Source organism: Vulpes lagopus, chromosome 10, assembly GCF_018345385.1.
Source record: "Vulpes lagopus strain Blue_001 chromosome 10, ASM1834538v1, whole genome shotgun sequence".
NCBI lineage: Eukaryota > Metazoa > Chordata > Mammalia > Carnivora > Canidae > Vulpes > Vulpes lagopus.
The window spans coordinates 47,488,804-47,516,004 of NC_054833.1; the positions used below are offsets into that span (position 1 = coordinate 47,488,804).

General features: G+C 39.4%; 1 protein-coding gene across 3 annotated transcripts in view; it reads left to right on the top strand.

Annotated features, from left to right (window-relative positions):
* Positions 1–27,201, top strand: part of ALG9 (ALG9 alpha-1,2-mannosyltransferase) — a 99,305-nt gene that overhangs the window by 267 nt on the left and 71,837 nt on the right. For 2 of the 3 annotated variants that reach the window (XM_041771081.1, XM_041771082.1), the window contains exons 2-8: positions 737–875; positions 2,539–2,673; positions 9,628–9,698; positions 14,291–14,379; positions 16,219–16,354; positions 21,195–21,282; positions 21,472–21,577. In XM_041771081.1, coding sequence (XP_041627015.1) covers positions 14,328–14,379; positions 16,219–16,354; positions 21,195–21,282; positions 21,472–21,577 — 382 coding nt within the window. In that variant the 5' untranslated portion in view covers positions 737–875; positions 2,539–2,673; positions 9,628–9,698; positions 14,291–14,327. Of the gene's footprint in view, positions 1–35; positions 542–736; positions 880–2,538; positions 2,674–9,627; positions 9,699–14,290; positions 14,380–16,218; positions 16,355–21,194; positions 21,283–21,471; positions 21,578–27,201 lie in introns of those variants that run through there. The other variant, XM_041771083.1, reaches the window with a different exon arrangement.

Here is a 27,201-nt window from a genome sequence, read left to right on the forward strand (position 1 = left end):
GGCGCGGCGGGGGCGTGGCCGGGGCGGCCGGGGCGGCGGGGGCTGGCGCGCGGGGGTCTCCGCGGGGCGGCGCGGCGCGGGGCAGGCCTGCCGGGCTCCTCCCCCGGGTGCTCTGCTCTCCCCGGACGCCCCCCGCCGGGGAGGGAGCCCGGAGGGCGGCCCCGAGGCTGCTGGCCAGGCCCCGGGCGGGCTGGCGTCGCGGTCGCAGCTGGCCGAGCCCCCGAGGGAGACCTTTCCCGGCGGCCTCTCTCGGTTTCCCTCGTTGCCCGCAGAGCCCAGCCCCTCCCTGTGCGGGGCGGGCCCACGACCCCCGGCACCTGCCGCCGCGTCCCGTCCCGCTCCCGGGGCGCGGGGGAGGAGCGCCGGACCTCGCAACCGGAGGAGGTTCTCTGCTTCGCCCGGATGAGGCCTCCGTGCGTTTGAACAAGTGGCGAAATGAGTTAAGGCCGTGGAAAGTAGTGACCTTGTTAAAGAGAAGAAAGAACCGGAGAACGAGAGCTTTGTGGCCTCCCAGGAGTGCCATTGAGGCAGTGAACTAAAAGTACGAATAAGCCTACTCATTAAAAACGGGCTAAAAAGAATACGATTCAGTTCTTGGTCCCTGGCTTCTGTATTCTACAGCTAACTTTTTAGTTGACTTAATAAAGGACTTTGATGTCCTTGCCATTCTTGTCATTTCTGTCTAGTTTGGGCCGTTCTAGGTCTTCCTGACACGTCTCTCTTCGATTCTGAGCAGGTTATCTGGGAACAAAGCAGGACAAGTCTGGGCCCCTGAAGGATCTACTGCTTTCAAGTGTCTGCTCTCAGCACGGTTGTGTGCTGCTCTCCTGAGCAACATCTCTGACTGTGATGAAACATTCAACTACTGGGAACCCGTAGGTGATTTCTTTAGTTTTTTCTTTCTTTTCTTTTCTTTTCTTTTTTTTTTGTTCTTGATTTCACCGCTTGGGAAGTTGTTGCCAATCAGGATACAAATAATGTACAAGTGTGACTGATAGTAAAGCAACTTTATTTTCACTTTTGTATTCTTTTTATTTTCAAATATTTATTTTTTCATGAGAGACAGAGAGAGAGGCAGAGACATAGGCAGAGGGAGAAGCAGGTTTCCTGTGGGGAGCCGGATGCAGGACTGGATCCCAGGACCCCAGGATCATAACCTGAGCCAAAGGCAGATGTTCAACCGCTGAGCCACCCAGGTGCCCCTTGCTTTTGTGTTCTAAGCTGATCATTTACCTGTTGTTGAAGGTCATAGGAAAATGGGACTTTTACAGAAAGATGTAATTTGTAATTTTCTTAAATTTCTTTTAAATCAAAATAATACTTTGGGATCCCTGGGTGGCGCAGCAGTTTAGTGCCTGCCTTTGGCCCAGAGCGCGATCCTGGAGACCCGGGATCGAGTCCCACGTCGGTCTCCCGGTGCATGGAGCCTGCTTCTCGCTCTGCCTATGTCTCTGCCTCTCTCTCTCTCTGTGACTATCATAAGTAAAAAAAAAAAAAAAAAAAAAGATTAAAAAAATAATACTTTGAGATAATTTTTAAAGTTAACAACTACTAGGACGCCTGGGTGGCTCAGCGGTTGAACATCTACCTTTGGCTCAGGGCATAATCCCGGCGGGATCAAGTCCTGCATTGGATTCCCTACATGGAGCCTGCTTCTGCCTCTGCCTGTGTTTCTGCCTCTCTCTCTGTGTGTGTCTCGAATGAATGAATGAATGAATGAATGAATAAATAAGTAAATAAATAAACAAATCTATCTTAAAAAAAAAAAAAGTGAACTACTACAGAGCTGAAAGGGAAAACAGTAGCTCTGTTGCACTTCTTATAGCCAAATCCCAGTTCCTAGAGGTGACTGCTTTCTTTCAACTTTTTTGGTTGTTTTTTTCTGATGTTTGCTAAAATAAAAAAAATCTTACTAACTAGTATGCTTATAACTGCTTATTTCATGATTTATCCATTTAAAAGTCTGCTGACTTCCTATTGCAGAAAATTCAGAGGTGAAATTTTCTGATCCCATTTCACATTAAAAGATGCTTAGTGTAGGTAGTTTAAGGAAAATACAGGTTTAGAGTTTTTGTTTTAGCTCATGAGTATTTTATTCTTTTGAGAGAGTGACAGGTGGAGAGGGACAGAGAGAGAGAGAAGCAGACTCCCTTTTGAGCAGGAAGCTCGATGAGATGCTCATTGCTGATGCAGGGCTCCATCCGAAGACCTGGAGATCGTGATCTGAGTCAAAGGCAGACACTTAACTAACACCCAGGCACCCTTTGGTTAATGAGTATTTTTTTAAAAAATGGAGGTAAAGATCAAGCTTTTGACATTGACTAAGCAATAATCTTGTAGAAATTATAATGCCCTAATATTTTTCGGTATTGGGTCATTTTGATTTTTATCTAATAGTTGCAAATCTTGTTGAGAATTTCAGCATTTCTGTGTACCTTTGTCTTACTAACATTTTTACTTGAGAACTTCACCTATATCCTCTTAGCAGGGATTTTTTTTGTCAACTTAACCCTGAATCTGTCTGTTCTTTCCTTTCAGACACACTACCTCATATATGGGAAGGGGTTTCAGACTTGGGAATATTCCCCAGTTTATGCGATTCGGTCCTATGCTTATCTGTTGCTTCATGCCTGGCCAGCTGCATTTCATGCAAGAATTCTACAAACTAATAAGGTAAGTTCAGGCCAACCTGAGAGCAATTACAGCTGATCAAGAGGTGAGTCTCTGGAACAGTTTTCAGAAAAGGACAAAATAGATTGGTAAGTAGGAGAGGACTCTTTTTGGAAAAGATAATTGTTCATTCATTCAACAAACATTAATGGAGCAACTTTGTAAAAATTTAAGTCCAGGATAGTTAGCATACAGTGTTATATTAGTTTTCTGTATGATATTTACATATTCGTTGCAAATATTAAGATTTTATTCTTTTTTATGGCCAAATATTCCATTGTATGTATATACTGCCTCTTTATATGTTCATCTATTTGTGGTCACTTGGGCTGCTTCCATAATTTGGCTATTGTAAATAATGCTGCAGTAAACACAGAGGTGCATATATCCTTTTGATTTAGTATTTTTGTTTTCTTTGGCTAAATACCTGGTAGTGCAGTTACTGGATCCTAACCAATTTTCTGAGGAACCTCCATACTGTTTTTCAGAGTGGCTGCAGCAGTTGGCATTCCCACCAGCTAGTGCACATAAGTTCTTTTATTCTGTCTGCATCCTCATAGAGAAATGTCTATTCATGTCTTTCCATTTAGTTTTTAAAAATTTATTTTAGAGCATGGGCGGGAAGGGCAGAGGGAGAGGGAGAGAATCCTGAAGCAGACTCCCCACTGAGTTGGGTGCCTGATGCAGGGCTTGATCCCAGGACTTAGACATCATGACCTGAGCCTAGATGAAGAGTTGGCTGCTGGGGGAATCCCTGGGTGGCTCAGTGGTTTAGTGCCTGCTTTTGGCCCAGGGCGCGATCCTGGAGTCCAGGGATCGAGTCCCATGTCGGGCTCCCGGCGTGGAGCCTGCTTCTCCCTCTGCCTGTGTCTCTGCCTCTCTCTATGTCTATCGTGAATAAATAAATAAAATCTTCAGAAAAAAAAAAAAGAAAAAGAGTTGGCTGCTTACCCAGCTGAGCCACTCAGGTACCCTGACCTTGCCCAGTTTTTAAAATTGGATTATTTTTTTCCTTTGTGTTGAGCTGTGTAAGTTCTTTATATACTTTAGATACTAACTAATGGCCAGATTTTGTCTGGTGGGCACTTTGTTAAGTGCTGTGGATATAAAAGTGGCCAAATCCCTGCCCTCATGGAATTTATAGGTTAGCGGGGAAGATGAATGTTGAACAAGTAATTATAAATGTAGTAGGTCTCATGGAGGAAAAATACAGTGAGCAATGAGATAGCGTGTTAGGAGAGCCTAATTTAAACAGAGTGCTGGGGGGGATCCCTGGGTGGCGCAGCGGTTTGGCGCCTGCCTTTGGCCCAGGGCGCGATCCTGGAGACCCGGGATCGAATCCCACATCAGGCTCCCGGTGCATGGAGCCTGCTTCTCCCTCCGCCTGTGTCTCTGCCTCTCTCTCTCTCTCTCTGTGACTATCATAAAAAAAAAAAAAAAAAAAATAAATAAATAAATAAATAAATAAATAAATAAATAAATAAACAGAGTGCTGAAGGTTAATTAGGAGTTAATGAAGACCTAACCTGATTACTTTTCAGAAATTTAACTATGATACGTCTTAGCATGGATTTCTTTGGGTTTGTCCTACTTGGAATTTACTAACCTTGAATCTTTAGGTTTATGTCTTTTGCCAAATTTGGGAAGATTTTAGTTTTTGAGTACTTTTTCAGCCCTGCCCTGTTAATCCTCTCCTGAGATTCCAAGGAGATCAGTGTTAGATGTTTAATTAAGTCCCACAGGTTCCTGAGGCCCTACTCATTTTTTTTTTCTAGTCTGTTTTCTCTGTTGATTGAGCAATTTCTAATCTTCCAGTTCACTGATCATTTCCTCTGTCCACTTCATTCTGCTGTTGAGGCTATCTGTTGAGTTTTAGTTTTGATTATTGTATTTTTTCAGTTCTAAAATTTCCATTTAGTTTTTCTTTATATATTCTGCTGTCTTACTGCAACTTTCTGTTTTTTCATGTTTCCAATGTGTTCTTAATTGCTTGCTGAAGCATTTTTACAATGGCTCCTTTAAAAGTTTGTCAGGGGATCCCTGGGTGGCGCAGCGGTTTGGCGCCTGCCTTTGGCCCAGGGCGCGATCCTGGAGACCCGGGATCGAATCCCACGTCGGGCTCCCGGTGCATGGAGCCTGCTTCTCCCTCCGCCTGTGTCTCTGCCTCTCTCTCTCTCTCTCTGTGACTATCATAAATAAATAAAAAATTAAAAAAAAAAAAAAATAAAAGTTTGTCAGATAATTCTAACTTTTTTCTCATCTTGTTAGTATTTGTTGATGATTTTCATTCAGTTTGATATTTTCCAAGTAATTTTTAGTTGCCATGTGGACATTTGGGGTATTATGAGAATCTAGATCTTATTCATGAGCCCAGCATGCTTCCTCTGGGTCTTACTGAAGCCTTCTGTCTGGCTGCTCTTGATACTTCTATAGCAGGAGGAAGGAGGGTGTTCTTCACCTTTGTTACAGCCAGGTGGGGGTAGAAGTTGAGGTTTTTCTAGGCCTTCACTCTGGTGGGCAGGGTCGGGGTACTTCATTACTATTTAGAGTAGGATGGGGAGATGGAAGTTCAGACTAATCCACATGGTCTCCACTGACACCGTGGCCAGAGAAGGGGCTTGTTACCACCAGCACGGATCAAAGTCCTGACTTCCTACTGGACCTTTGATGGCATGTGTGGGAGTTGAGCTACATTTTTTTTTTCTGGAGTGCTTTTCTGGAGTACAATAGCTATTGTCTAAAGATTTTCTGTCTTGTTAGGCTACCTCTTTCTTGGCCTGTGGCTAGATTGGCCAGGCTTTGGTTGCTGCTTATACTCCTTGGCATTTCTAGCTGCCAACTTCTTTAGTTCTAAGTCTGGAATATAGAAGCAAAAGAAAACCCAGAGAACTTACCATTATGTTTTTCCTGTGGTCTTAAAGTCCCCAGGCAGTCTGCCACCTTCTCTCTATTTGAATCTTACTAGGTTTACTTTACCTATAATATCCAGAGTTTTTGGTTTTATGTAGCAGGAGGAATAGGGAAAAGTATGGCTAATCTATCTTCCATGAAGTAGGAGTCCCTGATGAGAGAACTAGAAGGTAAGTAGGATTTATCTAGGTAAAGGAAAAAAGGGAATGATGGAAGAAAGCCATGAGGCTGGGAAGAGGGCCAGCATGGCATTCTTGTAGAAATAGGCTTGATGCTTGGAAGAGACAGTGAGCAGTAGAGTGGGTTTCATGATACTGAAAGGTAGAAGGAGGCCAGATTTATATAACCTGATATGCTCTAGTAAGTAGTTAGACATACCCACCAAGGGCATTCTGAAGCCATCCAGATGTTTTAGAGGAGAGACATGATTGTATTTGCATTTTAGACTGATCAGAAAGATAGTATCTGTAGAAGGTGGTAGAGCACTGTCTTTCCCTTCCCTATCTAGTAATTCATTTCTGGTTTTTTGAACTTAGCAGAGGAGAGGTGTACAGGATGAGGTCTCAGCAGAGAAATAACAATATGCAATGCTGAAGGCTTTTGTGTCCTCTTGGGTACCACGGTCGCTTCCAATTTGACAGGTTCAATAGAATCCTTCATCTTATGTCACTTTTCCTCTTATATCAAAAACATAAGCAGGAAACGGAACAGGAATGATTTCCCTTGTTCTTCCTTATAATCTCCTTTCTCTTAGGTTCTATCAGTGGAAACCATTGAGAGAGGGTGGATTGTTGCTGGGAGACAATCTGGTAATAATTGCCACCCCAGTGATGGTTACCTTTCCAACTTCTTGCCATCCTAAGCAAGAGTACCTTTGTCTCCCTATGGATCTGGATGTCAGTTTCTATAAACTATATACTCAGTGGTGGAGTCCCATATCTATGTGTGTATGTATGTATCTATCAGCTAATTTCATGGAGTATTGCCAAATTGCCCCCCAGAATGGCTGTCTAACTTTACGCTTCTCAACAGTGTTCTGTATTTCAGCCACTCACATCTCCTGAGCACTTGGTATTTCTGATTTGATAATTTTCATCCTTCTCGTGTATGTGAAATGTTTCTTCTTTTAATTGCATTTCTTTGATTACTCTTGAGGTGCAGAATTTCATTTGTCTTTAATATTTCCTTTTCTGTGCTTTATCTGTTCACATCCTTTGTCTGGTTTTCAGTTGGGTTTTCTGGTTTTCTCTTCTGATTTGTAGAAGTTCTCAATAGCAACCCCTTGGAGATTTTAGATATTGAAAATCTTTTAGGCTGTTAATGTTCTATTAATTTTGTCTGTGGACCTTTGTTGAACAGAAATCTTAATTTTGATATAGTTAAGCCAGTTAGTTTTTCACTTAATGGTTGGATGGGTTTTGGGTCTTTCTAAAAGAAAAGACTGTCCTTCTCCACAGTCACAAAGATGTTCTTATGTATTTTCCTAGCTTTATAATTTTACCTGTCACATATAAGGCTTTAATCCATATGATTTTTTTTTGAAGATTTTTATCTTAATGTAATCTCTATACTGGTTGTGGGGTTTGAACTCACAACCCTGAGATCAAGAGTCATATGCTCCACCAAGGCGCTCCAGTTTGAATATTATTTATTATAAACTGTAGAAAGATCCAGCTTTATTTTTTGTGATATGTTGAACTGGATTTTTCAGTACCATCTGCTAAATAATCATCCTTTCTCTTCTGATTGGTAATACCGTATATATCCTACACCTTATTCCCACATGTATGGCTCTGTTTCTGGCACCCTTTTCCTAGGTCATTGGTCAAATTGTTTTTTTTTTTTTTTTAAATTTTTATTTATTTATGATAGTCACACAGAGAGAGAGAGAGAGAGAGGCAGAGACATAGGCAGGGGGAGAAGCAGGCTCCATGCACCGGGAGCCCGACGTGGGATTCGATCCCGGGTCTCCAGGATCACGCCCTGGGCGAAAGGCAGGCGCTAAACCGCTGCGCCACCCAGGGATCCCTGGTCAAATTGTTAATACAACACACTGTTTTTATTATTATGGCTTTGTAGTGTGTGTTAATATCTGGTTGATCAGTTTCTCACTTTGTCCTTTATAAAGTTTGTATTTTAAAAATCATTTCACAATATTTGCCCCCCCCCCAATTCTGTTGGGTTTTGATTGACAGTGCATTGAATCACATATTAATATGAGAATCAGTATTTTTATAGGTTTGTCATTCCATCCTTAAGATTTATTTATCAGATTAGTCATGTTTTCTGTATCCTTTCTTTTTTTTTTTTTTTTTTTTTTTCTGTATCCTTTCAATAAAAATTTTAAATGTACCCATGTCAGTCTTATCAGTATTAGGTATGTTAATGCCTACATTCTTCATATTTTTTTTTGCTGTTAGGAAAGGAATCCTGTGGGGTTGTTTTGTTTTGTTTTTGTTTTTGTTTTTTGGTGCTCTTTGCTGATAGAGAAGAAAACAACTGATTTTTGTTTTCTTTATCTTAATCTTGCTGAATTTCCATATTAGTGTTATGGGTTTATCATGTGAATCTCTTGGATTCTCTTCCATCTGTGTATATAGGGTTTAGTTTCTTCTATTCCATTCCTTATACCTCATTTTTTTCTTGTCCTTTTTCATTGGCCAGGATTTCCAGTAATATGTTGGATGTTAGTTGTTGTGGGGGCATTGTTGTCCTGCTTCCAAATACAATTCTTATATTAACTCAGGTTAATTTTTAACTTTCTTTTATTTTTTGAAAGATTTTATTTTTAAGTAATATCTGTACCCAAAATGGGGCTTGAACTTAAAACCTCAAGCTCAGGAGGTACATGCTCTTCTGACTGAGCCAGCCAGTCTTTTTAACTTTTTTTTTTTTTTTTAATTTACTTATGAGAGACAGAGCGAGAGGAGAGAGAGAGAGAGAGAGGCAGAGACATAGGCAGAGGGAGAAGCAGGCTCCGTGCAGGGAGCCCGACGTGGGATTCGATCCCGGGTCTCTAGGATCGCGGCCTGGGCCAAAGGCAGGTGTTAAACCACTGCGCCACCCAGGGATCCCTCTTTTTAACTTTCTAAACATGTTTTATACTCTCCCCAATTAGATGAGGGGTCCTCACATGTGTAGATATTTTGTACTAAAATTATATGAATTCTTAGCATCTAGAATAGTGCTTAGTATATACTAGGTTTTTAGTATGTTTTTATTGAATTAATCTGGCATTTATCGGATCGGTCACTTTATTGAACTCTTTGGAATTTTTGGGTTATAGTGATAAAAATGGGAAGTATTTCTAAGTTACATGCAGTAATATTAATCATGATATATATTTAAGTAGTGCTTACATTCTGAAGTATTTAATATTCTTAAATACACCAGTGTACTATAGTATGAAAGCTATTAAATATAACCCCTATTATTATGTCTTTTAAAAATTAATGTATTTAATTATGAAATTAATAAAATCATATTACAGGTGTTTGGAGGATAAGCCCCAGCAGCTTGATATAGCCACCTTTACCATTTTATTACATTTCTTTTCAATCATTTCATATGCTTCTGATTTCCAAAGCTGTAATTCCAATGTATAAATAATATTGTATATTTTTGCCTGGTGTTGAGTAATTATCTGTAGTTATCAATATATTATGGTTGTTTAGGAAATGTTTGTTGAATGTAGAGTTGTTTTTTTTTTTTAAGATTTTATTTATTTATTCATGAGAGAGAGAGATGTTGTGTGGTTTTTTTCAAGCAGTTTTTTTCCGAAAGTAATAGTGCCACATTCATTCACCATGTTGATGAATAAAACTAACCTTCCCTGCATAGTTTGAGTTACTCCTGTGGTCTGGAACTCATAAAAATAGGTGTGCTGGGTCCAGGGTAGGAAAATAGGTATAATCTTCTATACATATTGCTTTTCAAAAAGATTATGCCAATTCATAATGTTATTAATGACAAATGAGAGTAGTTTTATCTTTAATAGTTTTCTTGTTTCTCTTTAACTTCTGTTTTCCTGTTCTGGGTTTATTTCAGATTCTTGTCTTCTACTTTTTACGATGTCTCCTGGCTTTTGTGAGCTGTATCTGTGAACTTTACTTTTATAAGTGAGTATGAAAGCTTTGCTTCTAAAAGGGCTATGAGGAAGCCCGATATCGTATAAGATTTTTTTTTTTGATAGCCTAAGCAATGTTTATGATAGAAAACACTTTCTTCTAGGTCCTGATACTATATTTGAAGTATGACTTTAAAATTTTTTTCTTGCTTTGACATATAATTGAAATATAACATTGTGTCAATTTAATGTGTACAATATTATTTGATAAATGTATATATTATGAAATAACCATAGTAAGGTTAGTTAACACATCCATCACTTTTCACTTTGTGTGTGGCCAGAACATTTAAGATTGACTCTTAGCAACCTCCAAGTATGTAAATAATATATTGTTAACTATAGTCACCATGCTGTATACTGGATTCCCCAGAACTTACTCTTCTTATAACTGGAAGTTTGTATCCTTTGGCCACTGTCTCCTAATCTTCCCTATTCCCTGTACCCCTGCTTCCCCAGCCCCTTGTAGCCACCATTCTGTTCTGTTTCCACGAGGTTGGCTTTTTTTAGATTCCACATGTGAGTTCATACAGTATTTGTCTTTCACTGTCTGACATTTCACTCAGCATGCCCTCAACGTGCATTCACGTGTTGCAAGTGGCAGGATGTCCTTTTTAAATTTATGACTGAATAATATTCCATTGTGTATGTATGCCACATTTTCTTTATCTGTTCATTCATAGATGGACATTTAGGTTGTTTCTGTGTCTTGGCTGTTGTGAGTAGTACCACAGTAAGCATAGGGGGTACAGATATCCCTTTGACATACTGATTTCATGTCCTTTGGATATATACCCTGCAGTGGGATTGCTGGATCATATGGTAATTCTATTTTTAATTTTTTGAAGAAAGAAGTGGGACTTCTTGTTTTGAAACAAACCGTTGGAGGGGAATACTTCTAATTATCACTTTCCTTCCTGAGGCTCATAAATTCCATATCTTCATATAAAGTTAGATTATGTTAATATATGTATAACTGGTGTTTTATTTGGTCAGATTTAGTAGAGCCTTATTTTTTTTAAGATTTTATTTATATATTCATTAGGGGGAGAGAGAGAGAGAGAGAGAGAAAGAGAGAAAGAGAGAGAGAGGCAGAGCCACAGGCAGAGGGAGAAGCAGGCTCCATGCAGGGAGCCCAACATGGGACTCGATCCCGGGACTCCAGGATTATGCCCTGGGCCATAAGGCAGTGCTAAACTGCTGAGCCACCTGGGGCTGCCCCAGTAGAGCCTTATTTTTGGTCACAAAATACAGAATCATGATTTACCTCTTCCTTGAGCTTAGATGATAGAAAATTATTCCCATTGTGGGACTCATGCTCATACTTGGACCCAGTACATGGTCTTTCACCAAGTACCTATTGGTTGATTGAAGATTAGTGGAAGTGTTAAACGCGTAAGTGTTACATTAATAAAAATACCCACTTTTTTTACATGCAACCCATCATTTTAATAATGCTTTAAGAGGTATTTAGACTTAATAATCATTATTTAAAATTTCCCCACTGGAAAATAGCTAAAAATGTCATAAAGAAATTCTTTGGCCTTGACTCTGAGGGAAAGAAAGCCAGCCAGTGCTGTGTTTGAGGATTGTAACCATACATTGGTTTTCATATGGGTTCAGGACTGAATTCACATCACCTACATGATCCCTCAAATCCCAAGTTGAGAATTTATTTTAAGTTGTTCTGAGTTGGTAGTATCCCTAGGCATCTTGCAAAAACAAAGTTTCTCCAGAGAAATGGATCTTTAACTCAAGTGTCAATTACTACAAATAAAGTTCTAGTGAACAAGAAATTATAATAAAAATAAATCACAAAGCACAGAAGATATTGTACGTGAGACCCAGCAGAAGTAACAACAGAAAGCTGACCTGCAAAACTTCACTTATTAGGAATTACTAAAATTAGAACATAAAACGAATATATTTGATATTTCTAAAGAAATAAAAGAAGGAATTGAAAACATGAATAAGAAACAAGAACCTAAATAATCCACAGGGTGAAAAGGAAGTTAGTTAGAGGATGGGTAGAAATATGTGCAAACCATAATCTGAGAAGAGGTTCAATTCCAAAATATATAGTTTTTTTTTTTTTGCTATTGAGATGTAGGAGTTTCTATTAATCTGAATAAAAATGGACTAAGAACTTCAATAGACAGTTTTTTAAAAAGATTTTTATTTATTCATTCATGACAGACACACACACACACACACACACACACACACACACACACACACAGAGGCAGAGACAGGCAGAGGGAAAAGCAGGCTCCAAGCAGGGAGCCTGACGTGGGACTCGATCCTGGGTCCCCAGGATCACACCCTAAGCTGAAGGTGGCGCTAAACCGCTGAGCCACTGGGGCTGCCCAATTTTTTAAAGATTTACACTTAGGCAGCAGGTATATGAAAAGATATACAATGTCTCTAATCATAAGGGGAATGCAAATCAAAACCACAATGAACTATAACTTTGTACTTGTTAGAGTGCCTATTGTCAGAAAAACACACACAAAAAAACCCCAAAAATAAGCGTTGGCAAGGATGTAGAATTGGAACCTTTGTGTCCTGTTGGTGGGAATGCAAAATGGTATAGATGCTGTGCAAGACTGTATGGAGGTTCCTCAAAAAACTAAAAATAGAACTATATGATCCAGTAATCCAACTTCTAGGTATTTATCTAAAAGAATTGAAACAGGGTCTTGAATAGGTATCTGCATTAGATATTCTTTGTAGTAGTATTCACAGTAGCCCAGAAACAACTTAAGTGTCCATTGACCAATAAATGGGGGGAAACGTGTGTGTGTATGTGCATGTATATACGGAATATTCAAGTCTTGAAAAAGAAGGAAATCCTGCAATGTGTGACAATCTACATGAACCTTGGAATGTTGTGCTAAGTGAGCTAACTGGTTACAGGTGGACAAACACTACATGATTCTACTTGTAGGATTCTAAAATAGACTCATGAAAGCAAACTATGGGTTCTTGGTTGCGAGGGGCTGGGTGAAAGGGGAAATGGGAAGTTGCTAATCAATGGATATAAAATTTCAGTGTGTTAGATAAAGTAAGTTCTAGAGAGCTACTGCATAAAGTTGTGTGGATAGTTAATAGTGCTGTATTGTACACTTAAAAATCTGTTAGGCAAGTAGGTCTCCTATTATATGTTCTTACCACGGTACACTAAAGATAAAAGGAAAAAGGAACAAGACTACAAAGATAACCCAGCAGAAAAAGAACCAAATAGAACTTTTAGTAATGAAAGTAGCATAATATTTAAAATTCAGGGGCTAATTTGAACAGCTAGACACGAACAAGGAAAGTAGAAGATTGATCTGAAGAAATCAGTAAGCTTGAAGTACATAGTGACAACGGGGAAATGTAAGGGAAATAAAAAGATGTTAGACATGTATTGTGAAATTGACAGACCCAGTCAGATTTTAGGAGGTGATAGAATGGGGAGGGGTAGTATTTAGGGAGGCTAATAGCTAAGAATTTCCATAATTGATTGGAAAAAATAAAAGATGCTAATTCATAGAATCAGGGAGCCTGACATATCCTGAGCTGGATAAATAAGAAGGAATTAGTGAAACCATGTAGAATACCAAGTGCAAAGAAAGAGATCTTAAAAGTTGACAGAACTTATGGAACGCTACAAAGGAATGTCAGTTATATTGACAGAAGCTTTCTCAAGAGCCAGAAGATAAAAATCTTCAAAGTGCTCAGAGAAAACGATTATCATCCTAAAATTGTGTACTCAGCTAAACTGCCTTTTAAGACCAAGAGTTTAGTAAGGCTTTTCAGACAAAAAAGGGTGAATTTGCCATTAACAGATTCTCAGTAAAGGAGCTTTTAGAAAGGACTTAGGAAGAAGCAAAATTATCTCAGAAACCAGCTCTGAGATGCACTAAGGAACTTGAGCCAGTAAGACAGGTAACACGGGGGTAGGTCTATACAAATGTGGACTAAATGAAGCAGTAATCATGCCTAAGAATGTTTATGGGGTTAAAAACCTCCAAGGAAATAAAGGAAGTGTGTAATTACTTGGGTTTGAGAGACGTGCACTTTGACAACTGTGTATTAACACTTTGTGTGTCTTCTCATCTTTTTGTTTGATAACTACCATTTATTGAGCAACTCTGTTCTAGGCACTCTTCTGAGCACTTTTCCATGCATTGTCCTCACAGAATTCTGACAAAGTAGGCATTCTCATTATCCTCACTTGACAGATGAAGAATCTGACAGAGTGATTTTTGTCACTAGAGCAGGGTAGCTGCTGCTAAGTGGCAGAGCCCAGATTTGAACCTGTGCCCATCTCAGTCTAAGGCCTGTTATTTGTCCAGTATATCATGCTGTTTTCCTGTTGATAGGATACATAATCTTAGTACAGAAAGGATACATTTCCTCTTAGGTAGAGAGCTTCTCTTCTGCTTAAAGAGTAAGAATGTTGCACACAAACCTGTCCAGGCAGTTCTGTGTTTGATTTTAGATCATCAGTGTTGTCTTTCGATGCAGGCATGTTTTTTACTTTGATTTGAAATATCTGTCCTTAAGATTTGCTATGCTGATAGTCTGCCTTTCTCTTAGGGCCGTGTGTAAGAAGTTTGGGCTGCATGTGAGTCGAATGATGCTAGCCTTCTTGGTTCTTAGCACTGGCATGTTTTGCTCATCATCAGGTAAGTAAAAGGACAGGTGGGGGGTCATGGCAGGTGCACTGATCTTTCCCAGTTGCATTGAAAGCAAGAACTTGTCTAGGTCTGGGTTCTGTTTGGGTAGCATATCAGTAATTTGCAGAGCACTATTCCCTACCTGATCTTCATCAACACTTGCAGCAATTTTGTGTTAGGGGTAAAAAATATTTTCTCATTTTTACAGATGATAACACAGAAATTTAAGAAAGTCAAAGTCTAATGACTTACTGGGATTCAGAGAACTCCTAAGTGGTAGAGCTGTTATTTTCATCATGTCGCTTTCTATTACAGTATTGTATTTTTATCATCACGAGGCTGAAAAACACCAGCACCCTCTGCCTTTCCTTGCTGTTAGGGAAAGAAAAACAACTTTGTTGTTCTCGTTTGTGTCTAAAAACCCTGTTCTTTATAGTTCTCCTTTCTGTCCATTATTTGCAATGTATTTTATAAAGCTATGCATCCTCTGTTGGGCCTTTTTTTTTTTTTTTTGACAGTACACTTAAAGAGAATTAGAGTATAACCTTAGAGTGGTGGCTTGCTAGCTGTGCTATCATTGAACATTTCTGTTCTCTGAGCCATGGTGGCCTGCTGTCAAAGGATAGGCTGTTTCCGATTCTGTGGAAAAAGCTATTACTATATACACTAAATATACACAAAAATAGCATCCAGCACAAAAGTATGTATTTGACTTTGTCGACTATATGAAAATGTATGTTGTTGTGCAGAGACCTGAGTAACTTTGAGAGTCCCTGCCCTCCATGAGACTGTGCTCTCCTCCGCTCCAGGCTGGCAGGGACCCCCGATTACCTTGCTCCCTTTGTCTTCTACGTTGGCAGCTGTCACTGACAACTTCAGAGAGCATCAATATTATTTAACATTTATCTGTAAAGGTTGTACCTCATGGTATTTTGGTTACTTTGCTATTCCTAACATTGATTCTGATGAGAGGGAGATAAGAGATCCTTTAGTTTTGTCATCTCAGTTGAGAATGTGAAGGTGCGGAGACATTCAGGGCATCCTTTGATACACAGCCTCTTAACCCCTTCACTGAGTTTGAGAGATCCTATGGCCTCCTTGTGGTCCTTGTCTAGTGTTTCTTCCCTAGTGCTAGGTGAAGCATATCTGTACAGCCTGGAGAGACAGGTCTGCATTTTTGTGGAAGGGCTGGAAACACTGATCAAATGTTAGTGTTGCAGAGACCCTGAAAGTATTCAGTCCATTGCTGTTTACTACAACAAAGTAATGCTAGATGGAAGTAACTAGGGCACATCTATAGGCTGAACTATTTACTTCCATTGATGCAGGATGTGAGGCAGGATGCCAGCCAATATTTGGCTCTTGAGAAGCTTCCCAGAATTCCTAGGGGTAAAGGTTAGTGCCAGGACAATCTCAGTAGACTGTCAGATGGTAAACTACTTCAGAAATAGTCGGCAAAGACTCCCAAGTTTTTTGAAGCATATTCCCTGCCTGGAAATACAACCTGGAATTCTCTACGTTTTGGATTTGGGATACAGGCTAGCAGAGGAATGGCATGCTTGGCATTGTATAACTAGGCATGTGTTGGTACCTAAAAACTAAAAACAAAAAACAAAACACAGCAACAAAACCCAAAAAAACCAAGAATGAGAAAATAAGAAAAATAATTGACCTTCATTTTTTTTTAAAGCATTATAATTTTATTGCATATTTCTAATATATTGTTCCTTAAGATATGTTCCTGGTTATTGACTTCCTGCAATGTGAGTAAATTTTTAATAATACCTAATAAACCTCAAACTCCTGTCCCTCCCCTCCTTTCTGTTCCCCGTTTCTTCACTCTTGCAGCATTCCTTCCTAGCAGTTTCTGCATGTACACTACGTTGGTAGCCATGACTGGCTGGTATATGGACAAGACTTCTGTTGCTGTGCTGGGAGTCGCCGCTGGGGCTTTCTTAGGCTGGCCATTCAGTGCTGCACTTGGGTAAGGGACTAACGTGGTTCACCTTCTGGTGTCACTGGACACATGGTAAACCTCCACGTTATCTCCATGTTCTCTGGTTACAACCTAAAGTTACAGGAATGAATTGGACTTAAAGAGATTATGGGAAATGGAAGAATATTTCTCCTGCTGCATGTTATTGTGATTAATTCTAATAAGAATAGTAATGATTAGGCCTCTGCTGTATGTTAGCTGCTGCTAAACCCCTTATAAACTTTATTTCTAAACCTTACAACAACTTTGCAGAACTACAATCATTAGTGCTTTATTTTTTTTAATTTTTAAAAATATTTTATTTGAGAGCGAGTGAGAGAGAGCTCGTGTGGACAAGTAGGTGGGAGGAGCAAAGAGAGAGGAAGAAGCAGACTCCATGCTGAGCACAGAGCCAGACTTGGGACTCCATCCCATGACCCTGAGATCACCACCTGTGCTGAAATCAAGAGTCGGCACTTAACTGACTGAGCCAACCAGGCGCTCAATCATTAGTACTTTATAAATGAGAAAACAGAATGCAAGAGAGTAATTTACCTTTAGGATTATGTTTGCTTTTCAACCCAGGCCTCCCTGATCCTGCCACTGATGTTTTCCACACATACCACTCTGTGCTGTGTATTTCCCCACTCACCAGCCCTGAAACTGGAGCTTCCCTGCAGTCTTATGTTCATATCTCAGCAGCTTTTTTCCCAGGGCCCATAGTCTTTCTCATTCCTCTTGTGGTTCTTAGTCCCACCACTCTGCTTTAGTCTGTGCTGCCTTCCCTTCTTAACTGCACTGCTAGTAACTTAGAAAAATTCTATACTTTGATATGAAGGTTATTATAGTATCGGTGACCTTTGAACAACAAGGAGGTTAGAGGCGCTGGCCTCTGCACTGTTGAAAACCTGCATGTCACTTTGGACTGCCCAGAATAATAGCCTATTATTGACAGAAGCCATACTGATAACTTAGTTAATTAATATGTGTTTTGTATGTTGTATGTATTATACATTGTTATAATAAAGTAAGCAAGAGAAGAAAATGTTACTATGAAAATAAAGAAAAACTATATTTACAGTACTGAACTGTATTTATAAAGAACTTCATGGGTGTGTACCCACACAGTTTAAACCAATGTTGTTCAAAAGTCAACTGTAGTATAAATATATATGTGTGTATATATATTTTAAAGATTTTATTTATTCATGAGAGACACAGAGAGAGGCAGAGACACACGCAGAGGGAGAAGCAGGCTCCCCATGGGGAACCTGACGTGGGACTCGATCCCAGGACCCTAGGATCACACCCTGGGCCAAAGGCAGCTGCTCAACCACTGAGCCACCCAGGTGTCCCTGTAGTAGTATATTTTTATTATAAGAAGTTTGTATGAGGTGAAAAGAACTCTTAATCCTCTTTTCCCCTAGCTTAATCTTCAAAGATAGTCACTAATACTTTTCTATATACATATATTTTTTTAAGATTTTATTTTTTTTTAAATTTTATTTATTTATTTATGAGAGACAGAGAGAGAGAGAGAGAGAGAGGCAGAGACATAGGCAGAGGGAGAAGTAGGCTCCATGCAGAGAGCCCAATGCGGGACTTGATCGCGGGTCTCCAGGATCATGCCCTGGGCTGAAGGCGGCACTAAACCGCTGAGCCACCCAGGCTGCCCAAGATTTTATTTTTTATTTGAGAGATAAAGCACGAGTGGAAGGGATGAGAGGGATAGGGAGAAGCAGCCTCCTTGCTGAGCAGGGAGCTTGACATGGGGCTCTATCCCAGGACCCTGAGATCATGACCTGAACCAAAGGGAGATCCTTAACTGAGTCACCCAGGTGCCCCTACTTTTGTATATATCTTTCCAGAAATTGTCCTCATGTGTGTAAATGCACACACACACAAATATGTACATACATAACATAAATTCTTAAATAGAATTATCCTATAACTATATATATTTTCTATTGTATGTAGACTTAGATAATTTTTTCTGTGCATTGTGTAGTATTCCATTACCTGACCATAATTTAGCCATTGCCTTATTGGTAGACATGTAGGATTCGTTTTTTGCTATGATGTGTAATGCTTCAGTGAACATTTTTGTACATAGATCTATACATTTATGGAAACTTATGGGATAAATTTTTAGAAGAGGAGCTACTAAGAGGAATAGGTATTCCAAATTTTCTTAATTGTCTTTTAAAGCCTGGTTTCTCCACCTCCAATCTTTTCTTCTGCTTGGCATATCATCTTCAAAATATTCAAGATTTTGTGTGAGGCCCTCTCCTATCTTTTCTCCTATATCTCAACCATCTTGATGATTCCCATATCTTAAATCCGGTCTAGTCGTTCCCATATATTCATGGTTTGAATGGTTGCCCATTCACAAAACTGAGCTCTTTATCATCTCTCTGTATCTGTTCTTTTACCTGTGTTTCTATCCCAATAAATGTACCACCATCTACTCAGTGCTGAACCAGGAGCCTGAAAATTATCTGTGACTCTTTTCTCTTTCCTATGTCCTATTTATTGTACCTCCTGAATATCTTGCTTGTTTTTTTTTTTAAAGATTTTATTTATTTATTCATGATAGTCACAGAGAGAGAGAGAGAGAGAGGCAGAGACACAGGCAGAGAGAGAAGCAGGATCCATGTAGGGAGCCCGACGTGGGATTTGATCCTGGGTCTCCAGGATCGTGCCCTGCGCCAAAGGCAGGCACTAAACCGCTGCGCCACCCAGGGATCCCCCTCCTGAATATCTTGAATCTGACTGTTCTTTACCTCTGCTCCTGGATTACCACACAGCCTCCTAAATGATCTTCCCATCTCTAGGCTTGATCTCTGTAAATCTGCTTTCTGCAATCAAACTAGAGTTATCTTCCTAAAATGCAAATATGATTGTATCGCTCCATGTTTTAAGCTATAATAGCTTCCCCATTCCTTTGTGTCACAGAGTTTGGCAACCTGGGGCCTGGGGCCCAGTCTAGCTTATTTTGTACAGCCCAAGAACTGAGAAGTTGTTACATTTTAAAGAATTGTTAACACACACCTATACAAACTACCACAGATGCAGAATATGCAATAGAGACCATATGTGGCTTGTAAAACCTAAAATACATAGTTAGGTCCTTTAAATAAAAAGCTTGCCACTCCCTGCATTATGGTGTCCAGATTCTAACATGATTCACAAAGTCCTGATGTTCCCTCCTTTTTGCCTCTCTAACCTTTGTCAGTCCCTTCATTCCTTTTATTCTAGCACCATTGACATTGAACTTTGTTGAGTTCTTCAAATGCCTCTGAGTGGCGTGTTTTGAAGGGTCTGCCTTTACCCCAGATAAGGGATTTCAGGATCACTATCAGTTCGCAGTTTACCATCATTCATTGAATACTTTGTGCTAGGCACTGCTGATGCTAAAGAAGATAGTTATGGTACCTGCTCTTTTGGAGCTTACCTCTTAGTAGAAAAGACAGACATTGAACAAGTAACTAAAGTGTGGTGACTTACCAAAGGAGAAGTAGAGATGCCATGGAAATATAACTAGTTGGGCAGAAAAAAAGAAAAACACAAATGTTAATTCAAAATTTAGATAACAGAATGGGGAAGTTCATGTCACAGAAGAGATTGATGGCACATGGCATTGCTAAATAAACAATAGAGATGGTAATGCCATGTGAATTCAGAGACAGGAGAAATTGGTTCTGAAGAGATGTTGGGAGCAGAGCCTATAGTTGACATTTGGGTAAGTTCTGTAGGAACAGATTGGAGTGGGGAGGTAATTCCTTGTGACTGGAACATGGGTACAGATTCTGACTAGTGTTCTAGATTTAGAGATCATGGATATGAAGGTGTTTGTTCATGCAAGAGTGGAAGTACCTATTGAGGAAATGCGTGTAGAGAAAGAAGAGCAAAAGTTTGCTTCTGGGACTTAGGACCATAGTAGGACACAAAAAAAGATGTTTAGAAAGGAGCTTTTGGAAAGGGGCCAGAACAAAACAGGAGCCAGGAAGCCTAAAGAGGAAGGGACAGATGCTTTGTGCGACCAAGGGAGGTGAAGCTTTGAAGTGTTTACTGGGTCTGGCTGAGAGGAGGTTCCTGTTGACCTTACATCTGTCTCACAAGCTTGAAGCAAAGACTTCAGGAAGAAGTAGTGAAGATGGCTCCTGGGTGGCTCAGTTGTTGAGTGTTTGCCTTTGGCTCGGCTTGTGATCCCGGGATCCTGGGATCGAGTCCTGTGTTGGGCTCTCCTTGGGGAGCCTGCTTCTCCCTCTACCTACGTCTCTGCCTATGTCTCTGTCTCTCTATGCTTCTCATGAATAAATAAATAAAATCTTAAAAAAAAAAATGAAGGCAAAAAAAAAAAAATGAAGGCAACATACATATGCCACTTGCTTGAAGGATTTAAGTGAAAGTGAAAAGGGCAAATGGTGTTGGATATATCAGAACTGACATATTAAAGTTTGTAACATTATTAAAATCTTTATAAATCATGGAAGAGACGAATACTCATTTGGCTGGGTTAGTGTAGGAGCACAGAGCACATTCAACTTAATATTTTGAATGTCTATTACACATAAATATGTATAACATGGAGCTCTTTCCAGGAGCTCAGTATTAATATTCCTTTTGCATTGTGGGGTGCAGAGTACTCTCATGGGCTCTCTGAAGAGAAAACTATATTGTTGAGAAGACATGTTCTCCTATTCCAGTTTTCTTTCCTCACTATAACTGCTGGAGACACCCCCCCCCCCCCCCATTCAGCATGAGGTATCTGTGAATCTGACTTGTTTGAGTCCATATTTTAAATATTTTATTTAATTCCCTGTTTTTTTTTTTTTCTCTTAAATAGTTTACCCATTGCCTTTGATTTGCTGGTCATGAAACACAGGTGGAAGAGTTTCTTTCATTGGTCTCTGGTGGCCCTAATACTCTTTCTGGTGAGTTTTATATATAGATATATATATATTTTTTCAAAGTTGTAATGAAAAGCATGTTCTGATGTAGGAAAGAGAACCTGAGAAATTGTTTCATTCTGCTTTTCATTTTGAAGTTTATCCTGTTAACATTGGGAGAATGTTTCCAAAACAAAACCCTGCAATTGGTATATGTTTTCTGCTCTGCCTTAGGTGCCTGTGGTGGTCATTGACAGCTACTACTATGGGAAGCTGGTGGTTGCACCACTGAACATTGTCTTATACAATGTCTTTACTCCTCATGGACCTGATCTTTATGGTAAGGCCTTAGAGAATCTGGGGGAAGAGTAGGAGATAGCTTCATTTGCCTGAGCTTTGAAATTTCAGTTCAGTTGCTTCATTTAATCAAATATGGCATTTCTTTGCTGGTAACTTCTTATTTAAATGGCATTTGGCTAGAGTACAATGATAAGTACATTTTTTCTTGATTAATGCGATTTTTTTTAAGATTTATTTATTTTAGAAAGAGTGTATGCATGTGGGTAAATAAGTGTGTGGAGGGGCAGAGGGAAAGGGAAAGAGAAACTTCAGCAGATTCCTTGCTGAGCTGAGCGCAGAGCCCAAGTTGGGGCTAGATCTCAAGACTTGATATCACGATCTAAGCAGAAACCAAGAGTTGGATGCTTAACCGACTGAGCCACCCAGGTGCCCCATGCCTTGACTCTTGATGCTACTTTTTTAAAGTTAAAATTTACTTTTTTTTGTTCGCATTAGAAAACCAATATGAGGGGTGCCTGGGTGGCCCAATTGGTTAAGCGTCTGCTTTTAGCTCAGGTCATGATCTCAGGTTTCTGGGATGGACCCCTGTGTTGGGTTCCCTGCTCAGTGGAGAGTCTTATCTCTCCCTCTGCTCCTCCCCCCAACTTGTGCACATGTGCCCGCCCTCTCTGTCAAATAAATGTAAAAAAAAAAAAAAAAGAAAACCAATATTATAATAAAAATAGGAAAATAAAAATATTCATAATCACATCATTTCCAGATAGCTGTTGTTAACACCTTGGAGTATATTCCTCCAGAGGTTTTCTGGACATAGATACATTTGGTTTACTTTTCTTTTTTAAATTTGCATTCAGTATCAGGCATTACGAGAGAAAGTTTGGAAAATGTGTAGACAAAGCAGAGCAAATGGTAAAGTCGGCATGAGAGATGAGTAGTTTGGCCAGTTTAGGATTAAGAGGAAAAAAATGGGATGCCTTTAGCCTCGGGAATGCAGTCTACATTTTACCTCCACTCCCCCGCCCCACCCATGCCTTATCTCAGCCAGCCCTGAGCCTGTTCTGTTTGGCCCCTTAGGGCATTTGAGTTAGTGACAGCTATAGAAGGGTGACCTAGAGATTTTCCTGGTCAGATCTGCCATTTTATGAGACTGTTTTTTCATTATAATAAGTGTAGTTTCTTTTGCCTTAATTTTCTGAAGGTCTTGAAGTATTTTGTGTATTTGATCATCTTGGGGTTCTGCTGTGCAGCAGATTAATATTACCTCTGTGTCTTATCAGTTATGCCATGCCCATCACTTTTCTGTGCCACTTTGCTAGCAGAACCAACAGATTGGATGAGAGATTTATTTATTTATTTATTTATTTATTTGAGGAGATTTAAAGTAAGCATATGTATGAGATTTAATAGGGCCTTTTGGGATTTGTGGAATATTGTCATTTTAGATGGTAGTGGGTAATAGGTCAAAATAAACCATGTTTTATTCAGTGAGAATTTACAAACTGCCTTGTTTAGAGAATAATTCCTAAGTGAAGGAATTTTAATTTTTTTTTATTTTAATTTTAATTTTTTTTTAAGTTTATTTAAGTAATCTCTATACTCAATATGGGGTTACAACTCACAGCCTTGGCATCAGGAGTCACACACGCCTCTGACTGAGTCAGCCAAGAGCTCCCTAAGTGAAGGAATCTTAAAAGGTTCCTTTAGAACTCCAAGATCTCCAAGGACGTTGAGAACAAGCTGCAATTTTAAACTTTTGCCTCTAGATGTCTTCCTTTAGTCAGTTTGTATGTTTTTAATATTCCCTTGTTTTAGCTGCCTTGTTAAAATTGTATTTGGTTCTACAAGTCAGATTGCACATTAGAAATTAATTTACTGGAATTAGTGGAAACATGATATCCATTATATATGGATGAATAAGTTGTTAATTTGAGTTTAATTTTGGGAAACTGGCTTTACCTTTTCAACGGGTTATTTCATGTTGGTATTTTAATTGCATATTTATAAAATTTTGAGAAATATATGAAAGCAGTTGCCTAGATAAGTGAGGTTTATAAGTATAGTATAGTACAGGTTGGCTGGGAAAGTGGAAAAGACAGAATAAATTCTGATTTAGGTTTCTGTTTTTGTGGCAGCTGGGTCAGGGATCTTTGTGGGATCCAGGAGAGAAGTAGCCAGTCTTTCTTTGGGTGTTGGCATCTGATGTTCATTTTGGCTAGTGATTGCCTGGGAAGAGTGCCTGGAGCTCTGTTCTGCCTGCTTAGATGAACCTGGGATAGCTTCAGTTCAGATTTTGCTATTTCGAATGTACAGTTACTGATGACTTTCCTAGTGATAGAAAAAACTGTGTTGGGACAAAAGGTATCATTATCCTGGGCTTCAACAGGGCTGAAGCAGTGCTAAGTCAGACTTGAGGGTGTTGTTCTTGATGGTAGAATTTTTGTCCTTTTACTTCATCTTTGAATTTGACAATTTTGGGGTGGGGTTGATTTCCATTCTTTTAAAGAGTAACTAACTCCTACAGAGAAAATACTCCTTCCATCTTAGAAGTGTTCTTTGTATATTCTAGGTCTTCAAAAAGATTTGTCATGATGAATAAATGGATGAACAAATTTGGGAGTACCCATCACATTATATTATGCCCTGATTACTATTACATCCTTATAACTATTTTGGTTAGACCTGTTGTGTATTAGATTGGGATTTTTAAAATACCAAATAAAAATAATAGAGGTAAAAGTGCCTTTTTAAACGACAGACTACTTTATGATTGTCTTCTAACTTATAATGGGTGAGTCCATTCTTTGGTATTTACTTTTTAATAAGTGCTTTGAAGCTTTGCAATTGTCAGACATTGAGACAGCGTATCTTTTGTCATGGAAACTCCAGCTCTTTCACTTGCTTACATGTTTGGCAATATTTGGCATTATTTTGACTATTTTGTAGGATTTTCCTGCTCCAAGTGCTTCATTAGCTATGGTAGGCAGGTTTCTTATCTGAAAACTACAAACGCATTGTGTTGATAGTTTCTGCATTCATGTCTTAGTGCTGTTTCTTGTGTAAGCCTGTAATACTTCTTGAACAAATAAGTGACTGGACTTCAGCTAAGGAAACATTGAATAAGTTACCTTTGAGTATGTGTGTCCTCATAGAATTTGCTGTCCAATAAGGCTGCAGTCACACAAGTAGATAATTATACTCTAGTGTATTATGTGCTGCAGAAGAAAGATGAGGAGTCATAGGAATAAGTCCATGTAGGGGTAGCAAAAAGACTTCTTATAGATGGTGGTCCTTGAGCTGATCCTGGAAGGAAGAGTAAAAGTGTAGTGAGTAGATGCTAGAGGAATATATTTCAGACAACTACAATGTCCAGTGTAGATACTGCTGAGACAAAAAAAAGAAAGATTGAATATTGGCTTCTTTTTCTAAAAAGGTTAAAGTAGTTTTACAGTGTTAGCTGATTTTAGGTAGAAACTACACAGGCATGAGCAAGATAAATCCAATCTCTTTGTTGTGATTATAATATAAATATTTATTCTCTTGTTCCTGGTTTTCAAAGGGACCTTTCTATACTCTCTTGGCCAGAGAACATTTAGTAATGACATAGTCCAGACCTGAGCTGACTATTTAGAACCCAGGAGAAAGAAAAGGAGCACTTTTTCACAATATTAATTACAGTATTTTCTGTTTTAAAAAAATGCCTATTATATACCAGAAATTTTACACAACTGTCTTCTTCCCCTCACAAAAACTCTGTGAAATAGGCATTATTTATTCTTATTCCCAGCTGTGGAGATCCAGGTAGGCATGGTGAGAGACTTGCATGTAATTAATAAGTGGCAGAAGTGGGGCAAGAGCCCAGGGCTGTCTGACTCCAAGGCCTGTGTTATTTCCACTGAAAACAACCTCAGCAAAACCCTGGAGGTTGGCAATTGAGACTCTACAGGAGAATAAGGTTGCAGAAATAGAGCATGAGTTGGAGGTAGTAGAAGATAAGATTTGATCTAAAGAAGGGGCAGGAAGTTGTACCTTTGAAGGTCCCGTGCACTTAGGCTGGGAGGATGATTAAGAGCCTTTGGAGAGCTTTGATGGCACAACAACATGCACGCTGGCAGGCTCTCTCTCATATGGGAGCATTGCACCACCCTTGTCAAAGAAGGAATATTTGGATGAGGTAAAGAATACTTGGCATTTAGGAAATTTGGTGTAGACGTAAAATTGCAAAGTCATAGACAAAACATCTCTTTGGTGTCAAAGATCAAGAGATAAAACTTAGTGTCACAAGAAAGAAAGTGACTGGTTGTGGCACTGATTTTGCTCTTAACCTTGTAACATTCACGTTCATAATAGATGTTGAGGTTGATAAGTATTTTTGTGTGGTGAGTGAAGAGTGGTGCTCTCAGAGGAACAGTACACAGGCCTGGGGAAGGCGTGGGAGAACAGGTATGAGAAATGTTCTTCCCTCAAGAATAACAGTGGGTCTGCTCAAGGTTGCCACTTCGTAGCTTAGGATACGATCCCTGCCTGTTTGTGTGTTTTCATCAACATCTGTCAGATCACTCACTGGACAGGACATTTTGGAAGGCAAAGGCAAGTGGCCTTTATTAAAAGGCTCAGTTTTCCATTGTTGCAGTAGCAGAGGATGAAGCCCCAATGAGTCTCTTGAGAGTTGACTGTCAGGCAGAGCTGTTCAAGAGCTTTCGTTCTTTGCTAATCGTTTTTGATGAACCTTGGTGTCTTTTCGCTCTTGGTGTTGCAAATTTGACATTTATAAGATGATTTACTATAATTTAGTTCTTGCAGTTATGTGAAATTATAGACTTATAAAATGGTTTCCTTTCATTCAATCTGTGGAACAGTAAACATTATCCCTTCTTCTTTTAGCCTCTGTGAAGGTTCCCTTTAGCTCATTTGAATGACAGAAATTGAAGCACTTTCCCTAAAGAGGGAGATGGGTGAGTCATTCCCTGCAGAGACCCTGCTTTAGCTTTCACTGCACACTTTGCACCAGTTAAATGCGTAGCTTGTCATTTTGACGCATTTTTTTCTGCATAGTTCAGCTTTGATACTTTCTGAGAAATAGCATCAAATATCTCCCTGGAAAGAGATAAAAGTTTTTACTCTTTTCTCTTTTAAGGCAGGCATCTCATCAAGTAGAGGAGGATGCTGGGTGACAGAGTTCTCTATTTATGTCCCTTTTTGCCTTTGTTTTTTTTTTTTTTTTTTTTAAGATTTTATTTATTCATGAAAGAGAGAGAGAGAGAGGCAGAGGCAGAGACGCAGACAGAGGAAGAAGCAGGCTCCCTGCAGGAAGCCCGATGTGGGACTCAATCCCAGGACTCTGGGATCACGCCCTGAGCCAAAGGCAGAGGCTCAACTGCTGAGCCACCTAGGAGTCCCTTTGCCCTTGTTTTTAAGACTTGAACCTTCACTGCTCTTGGCTTATCCCCCAATTTTCACTGCTCTTGGCTTATCCCCCAATTTTTACCCTGTTCTTCCAAGAAGTAACAGTCTGTTATGAAATGGTCCTAGCCTAGCTGTGAACTTGATCTTTGAGTTCCTAACATATAAACATAAACATTAAAGTTTACTAGCTTTAATACTTTTGGTTCAGAATCTGAGGTACAGAATGCCTAGGTAAAAAGGTATTCTGCCCTAGCAGGGGGT